Source organism: Corvus brachyrhynchos, unplaced genomic scaffold (assembly GCF_000691975.1).
Source record: "Corvus brachyrhynchos isolate BGI_N302 unplaced genomic scaffold, ASM69197v1 scaffold85, whole genome shotgun sequence".
NCBI lineage: Eukaryota > Metazoa > Chordata > Aves > Passeriformes > Corvidae > Corvus > Corvus brachyrhynchos.
In genome coordinates, this window is record NW_008238634.1 from 873314 (window position 1) to 882220 (window position 8907).

At 53.1% G+C, this 8907-nt stretch overlaps 1 protein-coding gene across 1 annotated transcript in view; it reads right to left on the reverse strand.

Moving 5' to 3' along the window:
- DYSF (dysferlin) overlaps nucleotides 1–8907 on the reverse strand; it is a 74526-nt gene that overhangs the window by 13753 nt on the left and 51866 nt on the right. The window contains exons 48-52 of the mRNA XM_017737380.1: nucleotides 7094–7264; nucleotides 6476–6618; nucleotides 3243–3382; nucleotides 2353–2441; nucleotides 2041–2136 (exon numbers count right to left, since the gene is read on the reverse strand). Of these exons, the coding sequence (XP_017592869.1) occupies nucleotides 2041–2136; nucleotides 2353–2441; nucleotides 3243–3382; nucleotides 6476–6618; nucleotides 7094–7264 (639 nt within the window). The remainder of the gene's footprint in view (nucleotides 1–2040; nucleotides 2137–2352; nucleotides 2442–3242; nucleotides 3383–6475; nucleotides 6619–7093; nucleotides 7265–8907) is intronic.

Genomic DNA, 8907 nt, shown 5'->3' on the forward strand with positions numbered 1-8907 from the left:
ACCCGGGGTCCCGCCCCAGCTCCTCTGGCAATCCCAGCCCGGCCCCTCCCCCCCCTCCCAGCCAGCAATTCCTTCCCAACATCCCAGCCCAAGCTCCCCTTTCCCACTGGGAAGCCATTCCCTGCCTCCTGGCCCTCCAGCCCTTGGCCCCAGTCCCTCTGCAGCTCTCCTGGAGCCCCTTTAGGCCCTGCAAGGGGCTCGCAGCTCTCCCTGGCTCCTTCCCTTCTCCACGGGAACATTCCCAGCTCTCCCAGGCTGTCCATCACTTCCTCAGGAATCCTGTCCACAGCTTGACAGCCTCTTCCATGGAGAGTTTTTCCCTAATATCCTACAAGGATAGGGAGGCTCCAGTCCCTGCACAGGAGGCAGCAATGGATGGAAGGAAAAGTCTCCACTGGATCCCTGATCCATAGGGCAGATCCTCAGGCACAAAAAGGATCCTTTCATCCCTTCCCAATAGGATTTTTCAGGATGACTCTCCTTGGGGATGGAAGATCTGGAAGCTGAGGAAGTTTTGAACTCATTTCAAGCCCTGCAAGATTCATTTGGATGCTAAAAATCGGGAAAGGGATTTCAGCAATCCCTGGATGCTCCCACTTTTCCAGCAGCATCACTTTTTAGGAGTCCCAAAAGACACGGAGCAGCTTAACCGGAGCTGATAACAACGGACTTGATGGGAATACCGGGAAAGCAGCACGGCATTCTGGATTTACAGGGGGAAAATCGGGATTGTAAAAGGGGGATTTACAGTCTGTTCCCAAATCCCGCCTCTTCCTGCCCATAAATCCCAAGAAGGCACAAAACAAGCAACTCCCTTGGCTGGGAGTTCCACAAAATAAATCCTAAATGGAGTCAGTCAGGGAAGGGAATGTGCTAGAGGAGCTGTTTCCAGGAATAAAGGGAATTCCAAAGAAAGCAGCCGTGCAAATAATCCAATCTATGAGCACGGAAAATGTCTGGGAGAGGAGTTGGGAATGAGCAGACAACAAGATCCTCTCTCTATGGCCAGGCTGCTCCCACATCTCATCCCACTATGGGAACATCCAAGCGGTCCAAGGAAAAATATTGCCATGGGATCATCCCAGAGATCTGAAGAAAAAGGTCGTGAGCTCAGCAGAGATGTATCATCCAAAAAACTGGATCCGTGGCTGGAGAGGTGTGGATCCATAGTTGGAGAGGCATGGATCCATAGTTGAAAAGGCGTGGATCCATAGTTGGAGTGTTGTGGATCCACGACTGGAGATGTGGATCCATGGTTGGAAAGGTGTGGATCCATGGCTGGAGAGGTGTGGATCCATGACTGCAGAGGTGTGGATCCATAGTTGGAAAGGTGTGGATCCATGGTTGGAAAGGTGTGGATCCACAGTTGGAAAGGCGTGGCTCCATGGCTGGAGAGGTGTGGATCCATGGTTGGAAAGCTGTGGATCCATAGTTGGAAAGGTGTGGATCCATAGTTGGAGTGTTGTGGATCCACGACTGGAGATATGGATCCATGGCTGGAGAGGCGTGGATCCATGGTTGGAAAGGTGTGGATCCATGGTTGGAAAGGTGTGGATCCACAGTTGGAAAGGCATGGATCCATGGCTGGAGAGGTGTGGATCCATGGTTGGAAAGATGTGGATCCATGGTTGGAAAGATGTGGATCCATGGCTGGAGAGGTGTGGATCCCTAGTTGGAAAGCTGTGGATCCATGGTTGGAGAGGTGTGGATCCATGACTGGAGATGTGGATCCATGGCTGGAGATGTGGATCCATGGTTGGAAAGCTGTGGATCCATGACTGGAGATGTGGATCCACGACTGGAGATGTGGATCCACGGTTGGAAAGGTGTGGATCCATGACTGGAGATGTGGATTCATAGTTGGAAATCCATGGATCCATAACTGGAACAGTTACAATGAACTGGAGAGCTGTGATAATCCCTCCATCCCAGCAGGATCCACGTCTATCCCACAATGCCAAGGACCACCTTCATTCCTTCCCCGCTGCTCCTGCACCTCCAGCCTCCGGAATCCGGGAGACTCTGGAGTGGGACACTCACCCTTTGACGTAGATGTCGCTCATCTTCTCCCCGGTGATGCTGAGGTCATCCAGGATCACATCCTTGGTGTTCCAGATGATGCAGCGGAGGTAGAACCTGGAAAATTCCAGGAATAAAACCATGGAAAGGTGGGAAACTCATCCACCTGGAAGCCCAGTTGTCCCACTGAGGGATTTCCCTGTGGGAGCTGTTTCCCTGGAATGATCCCACACCTGTCCCTCAACCGGGTGGGTGAATCCATTCCCACCCGAGGCTTCCAAGCATTCCCAGCTCCCTTCCTGAAGAAAAGATGAGGAAAAAATGGGAAGTTACCTCTTGGCTTTGCGTGGAGTGACATTGAAAGGGGGGCCGGGATGTCCAAGGGATTTGGGAAACAGATCCACCCACATCTGGAGCTTTCCCTGCATGGAAAAACAGAGCCCTGAAGCCTCAGGAGATTCCAAACGGACACCTGAACTTCCCCAGGGAGAACTGGGATCCTTGGGTGGGAAGGGACGATTCCTCAATGGAAAAGTGGCATTAAAATTATTTTAGGGATAGTTGGGAATGTGTTGATGGATGGAAATCCTGGGAAGTGGCTGAGGGAGGTGGGAATGGTCTGGAGCACCAAGAAAAGCTGTGGGAGCTGGGAAAGGGGCTCAGCCTGGAAAAAACAGGGATCGAGGGTTTCTGGCTCTCCACAGCTTCCTGAAAGGTGGGAATTGGGATCTGCTCCCGGGGAATAACAGGAAAAGAGGGAACAGCTTCCAGCTCTGCCAGGGGAGGCTCAGGTTGGACATCAGCAGGAGTTTCCCCACGGAAAGGGTGGTCAGGCCTTGGCAGGGGCTGGCCCGGGGGGGTTGGAGGGGCCACCCCTCGGAATTCCTGGATGTGTCCCTCAGTGCCAAGGTGGGGATCGGGCACAGCTTGGACTTGGTGATCCTGGAGAATTTTCCAACCTCAGTGATCCCAGGATTCTGGGAGAAGAATTCTGAGTAGGACTTTTAGACCAAAAATGTAAAATTAAATTAAATTAAATTAAATTAAATTAAATCAACTTAAATTCAAAAATGGGAGCAGATCCTGGAGGGAATGACCACCTCCACTCCCTGGGACCATCCCGTATCCCAGGGCAGACATTCCCAGCAGGATTCTCCCCCTGGATATGGCTGGGGGGAGGGGGGACGTTCCCGGGCTCATCCCAGCCACATTCCCGGACCCACCTGCTCGATGTCTGGCTGGAGGGGGCTGTAAAGGCGCCGGGTCTCCACGTGCTCCGGAACCAATCCCTGCTTCCGGAGCGCGGCCAGGGCAAGCCGCTCCTCCACCGGCCCCAGGTGCGGATTCGGGGGTTTTCCATCCTCTGGGAATTGGAAAAGTGCAGAGTTCATCCCACAGGAATGGATTTTGGCCAGGAAGAGCTGGAGCAGTGCAGCCTCCATTCCCAAATCCATCGCCACAAACAATCCTCAGCACAGGTATCCCATTCCCAGTGGGAAAACCTGTGGGGACCCTCGTGCAACCACCCCACAAATCAGAGCCAGGGAAACAGGACAAAGATCCAGCTGGATCCCATGGAAAGGAGAATCCAATGATTGATCCTGCTCCTGTGTCCAGGTCTCCTAAAGTCCCAGAAATCGGGATTCCCGTCAACCCTCAGCTGATGTTCCCACTCCCAACAGTTTATCCCAGAGTTTAAAGCCATCCAGGATCTTCAGCTGGGCGGAGAGGAACGAGCTCCCGGTGGGATCCCATTTCTTCTCTGCTGGATTTGGGGTGAAAGATGGGAATGGGAGGAGGAGGAAGGACATGGAGACACCAGCAGCACAGCCTGGGGGTTGTTCCAAGCTCCTACTCCAGTCCAAGTCCCTGCTCCAGTCCCACCAGGATATTTGTGGTCCTCCATCCATGGAAGACCTGGAATTATCTCCTCCTCCTCCTCCTCCCCTGCTCCACACCAGCCCCTGATCCTGCCTCAAATGTGCCAAAATTCCTCAGTAATGGACATTCCTGCCTTCTCTTCCTGGTCAGGATCCATCCATCCATCCATCCATCCATCCCAGTATGGCCAATGGCCAGCTCCTGCCTCCCCATCCTGTTCCTGGGATGGGACACGATTCTTGGATATCAGGAAAGTGGTGGAGTCCCCACCCCTGGAGGTGTCCAAGAAAAAACTGGAAATGATATTTGGACAAGGTTGGACTCGATCTTGGAGGTCTTTTCCAACCCGAATTCTGAGATTCCAGGATCTTCAAGGACGTTCCCAACCTAAAAGATTCCCTGATTCTCTGAATCCAACCCAAACGATCCCAAAATCCCAGGCTGGAGTTGGTGGACTTCACCCCACTCTACTCATGCTCCTTCCAGGACCTTTGAAGCACAACACACTCCATAAATATTATTCCAACTCCACCAAATCCAGGTGAGATATCCCAGCTCCTTCCTTGGCAAGGAAGCGCTTAACTCCAGCCAGCTGGGCTAATTCCCAACGATTTCCCAAGTCCTGGAATCCTGGTGTGTGCGCACACGTGCGGCTTTACACACCGGAAAAAGAACGAGCCCCGCTCGGAGAACAACGAATCTGGGATTTATGGAACAACGGGCTGGGGGGAGAGGCTTGTAAAATCCCGGCTCTCGTGTTTAACGGCTCCAGTTTATTCCCAGTCCGGCTCCGGAGCTCGCAGCTGGATTCCAGATCTGCTCCGGGTCAAGCCTCGGGCTTTGTTCTGCTGTTTGAACTCGCGGCCATTAAAGCAGGCGAAGGTGACAGCAGGCGCTGGCACGGGGGGGGGGACACATTTTAACACCTCCCCAGCTTTCCCTGGAAAATTTTTCCATAAGGAGAGGCTGTAAAGGATTCCTTGCTTCCCTTCTCCTCAGGGGAAAAGTTGAATTCCTGAAGGAATTTGTGCTTTGTTTCCCCAGAGCACAGAGAGGGGCCAGCCCTGGGTTGTGCCTCGTTTTGTGTCTCTGGTGATGTCCTAAAAAAATCCAATCAAACTTTAGGTGCGATATTGGGAATTCTTCCCTGCGGTGGTGGGGAGGCCCTGGAGGAGAATTCCCAGAGAAGCTGTGGCTGCCCCTGAATGTCTGGAAGTGTGCAAGGCCAGGTTGGATCTACCCGGGATAGTGGGAGGTGTCCCTGCCCATGGAGGGGGTGGAACTGGATCATCTTTAAGGTCCTTCCAACCCAAACCATTCCAGGATTCCAAACTGCGGCTCCTGGACCTGACCCAGTGGGATTTCACCTCCTCCCAGGGCCAAAACCCTTTTTTTGTGCCTTAAAGAAGAGTTTTCCCCAAAAAAACCACCTCTTATCCCAGGAATGTTGGGTCAGACGGAGGTGCCATAGGCAAACAAAAAAACTCCTCCCCAAAATTCCAGGACTTTTGCCCTCTTTGGTAGAAGTTGGGTTTGTCCCCCGATTCCCCCAAATCCTGACGGAATTCTCAGGTCCGTGTGTGGGATATTGTCTCCCTCTAGTGACCATCCCCAAAATGAGATTCCAGTGGCAGAGCTGCTCTTCCAGCTCCAGCAGCACTTGGAATATCAGGTTGGAGCTTCCCATCCCACAGTGGGGTGGGGTTGGATTTGTGTCAATCACCGGACTGAAGGTCTGGAATTCAATCCCAGGATTTGGGACACAGCCAAGTTTGGGAATGGCTCAGAGCCAATGGGGACAGTGAGAAAGAGGATGGGGACAATGCCATCCCCCACTCCTGACCTCCAGGATGTCCCTCTTCACGATGACTCCAAGCACTCGGAACATCAGGCTGGAGCTTCTCACTCCCAGTCTGGAGGTGTTGGGTTTGGTCCAACTCAAGGTCAATGTTCCTGGATTGAAGGTCTGGGTTCAATCCCAGGATGTGGAGCACGGCCAAGTTTGGGAATGGGTCAGAGCCAATGGGGACAGTGAGGGGGAGGTTGAGGACAAGTCCCTCACCCACTCCTGGCCTTCACAATAACCCTTCTTGTGACATCTCCATGCACTTGGAATGTCAGGTTGGAGCTTCTCACTCCCAAGCTGGGGGTGTTGGGTTTGGTCAAACTCAAGGTCAATGTTCCTGGATTGAAGGTCTCCAATCCCAGGATTTGGAGCATGGCCAAGTTTGGGAAAAGTGCAGAGCCAACATGGACGGTGAGGAGAAGGATGGGGACAATGCCATCACCCAGTCCTGGCCTCCATAATGCTCCTCATGATGTCTCCTTGCGCTTGGAATATCAGTTTGGAGCTTCCCACAAACATAAGGTCAACGTTCCTGGATTGAAGGTCTCCAATCCCAGGATTTGAAGCACGGCCAAGTTTGGGAAAAGTGCAGAGCCAACGTGGAAAGGGAGGAGAAAGTTGGGGACAATGCCATCACCCAGTCCTGGTGATGTCTCCATGACATCCAGCTCCACCCCTTGCTCTGCATAAGGGAAATTCTGCTATCCCAAAGCATCCATGACATCTTACCCAGCTCGGACAGGACATATTCCTGCTCCCGGAAGATGATCCGGTCGGATTTGTAGGTGGGAGCTTTGTAGTTGTGCTGCAGGGAGAAGAGCTGGAGCAGCTGGGAAGGGCGGAGTTGGTCTCGCCACTGGTTGGGGCCAGAGCTGAAACCAAACATAATCATGGAATCATGGAATGGGTTGGGTTGGAAAGGAGCTGAAACCAAACATAATCATGGAATCACGGAATGGGTTGGGTTGGAAAAAGGTCAAAGATCATCCAATGCCACCCAGGGACACCTCCCACTATCCCAGGTGGATCCAAGTCCCAATGTCGAACCTGGTCCCAGGGATCCAGGGCAATTCCAGCCCAGCCCCTGCCCACCCTCCCAACCAGCAATTCCTTCCCAAGATCCCATGTAAATCTCCCATTCCAGGGATGGGGCAGCCCCAGCTTCTCTGGGAGTGTCCTCAGCACGAGGTCACCAGGAGACACCAGGGATGGAACAGGATCTCCCTGGAGGAGAACCAGGACTCTGGGAAGTGCAGCTCGACAAGTTCCCCTTGCCATGATCCCGTGGCCACCTCAGCAACCCAGTCCTGGGATCCACGGCCATTCCAAGCCCATGGAGATACCCACGTGCAGTAGGTTTGGGGGAGGCCACAGCGCGCCCCGTATTTGGACAGGAAGCGATTCTCCAGGTCGATGACGGTCTCGCCGATCTTCTCATCCTTGGACAGGAGGTCGTAGTCGTAGAGGGTGACCTTGAGGTCCTTCTCCAGAGGCAGGGTGCAGCTCAGCTCGAACATCCTGGAAACGGGAGCGGAGAAATGCTTGGGAAAAGAGGATGGTGCCGCTGGAATTCCATGGGAATGGATCCACACCCACCCCATCCCACCAGTAATGGGATGGATCGTTGGTCACATTGGACCAGCAGTGCCAGGGCTGTGTTGTGGTGGCTGAGTTTATCAAGGAATCACGGAACCATGGAATGGGTTGGGCCAGGAGACACCTCAGTGACCTCATTCCACACCTCCCACTATCCCAGGTGGATCCAAGCCCCAGTGTCCAGCCTGGCCTTGGACATTCCCAGGGATCCAGGGGCAGCCCCAGCTGCTCTGGCAATTCCAGCCCAGCCCCTCCCCACCCTCCCAGCCAGCAATTCCTTCCCAACATCCCAGCCCAAGCTCCCCTTTCCCACTGGGAAGCCATTCCCTGCCTCCTGGCCCTCCAGCCCTTGGCCCCAGTCCCTCTGCAGCTCTCCTGGAGCCCCTTTAGGCCCTGCAAGGGGCTCGCAGCTCTCCCTGGCTCCTTCCCTTCTCCAGGGCTCCGCTCCCGTGATCCATGTGTGGAAATGGAACCAAGCCTGCCCTGGGTTAATTTTTCCCTGGATAAATTCTTCCCAAAGAAACATTGATCCCATTTAGTTCCTCCTAATTGGACCTGACAGAGGTCGCTGCGATATCCAGGGAAAAAGAGGAACAGGTGGGAGTCAGGAATCCTCATTGCCATGGAGTTTGAAGAGGGGAAGAAATGACAGCTTTGGGAAAAAAATCCTCTTTGAGGAAATATCCAAAACAGGAGTCAGGCCTGGAATCACGGAATTCCAGACTGGTTTGGGTTGGAAGAACCTTAAATCCCATCGAATTCCAACCCAAGGCAGGGACACCTTCCACCAGCCCCAGATCCACCCCTCTGGATACAAATGGATCCAAACTGAGCCAACCCCATGGATTTTGGAGACGCGGAATGGGACACGACTGGGAGTGCTGGAGAATCTGAGCACCATCATAATAAATAATAAATAATAAATAGTAAATAGTAAATAGTAAATAGTAAATAGTAAATAATAAATAATAAATAATAAATAATAAATAAAATCCGGGACTGGGGACACAAACAGGGATCAAATCTTGCTTCCCATAAAATCCATCTGATTTTCCAAGGCTGCTCCCACCAGTCCAGGCCACCAATGCTGGGACACCTTCCCAACAAAGCAAGATGGAGAGGGAGTTAAGTTTAGATGGGATGTTGGGAAGGAATTGCTGGCTGGGAGGGTGGGGAGGGGCTGGGCTGGAATTGCCAGAGCAGCTGGGGCTGCCCCTGGATCCCTGGGAATGCCCAAGGCCAGGCTGGACACTGGGGCTTGGAGCAGCCTGGGACAGTGGGAGGTGTCCCTGCCCATGGATGGGGTGGAATTGTTGGGATTTAAGGTCTTTTCCAACCCAGACCATTCCATGATTCCATAATTCTTTGATAAAACTTCCCACCCTGGCTTTACACCCCAGGTCCTGGCAGCTGATAACCCCAAGTCCTGGCTGATTTTCACCCCAGTTCCTGGCTGCTGTGTAACCCCAGGTCCTGGCAGCTGATTTTAAACCGTCAGGTCCTGGCAGCTGATAACCCCAGGTCCTGGCTGGTTTTAAACCCCCAGGTTCTGGCTGCTGTTAAAC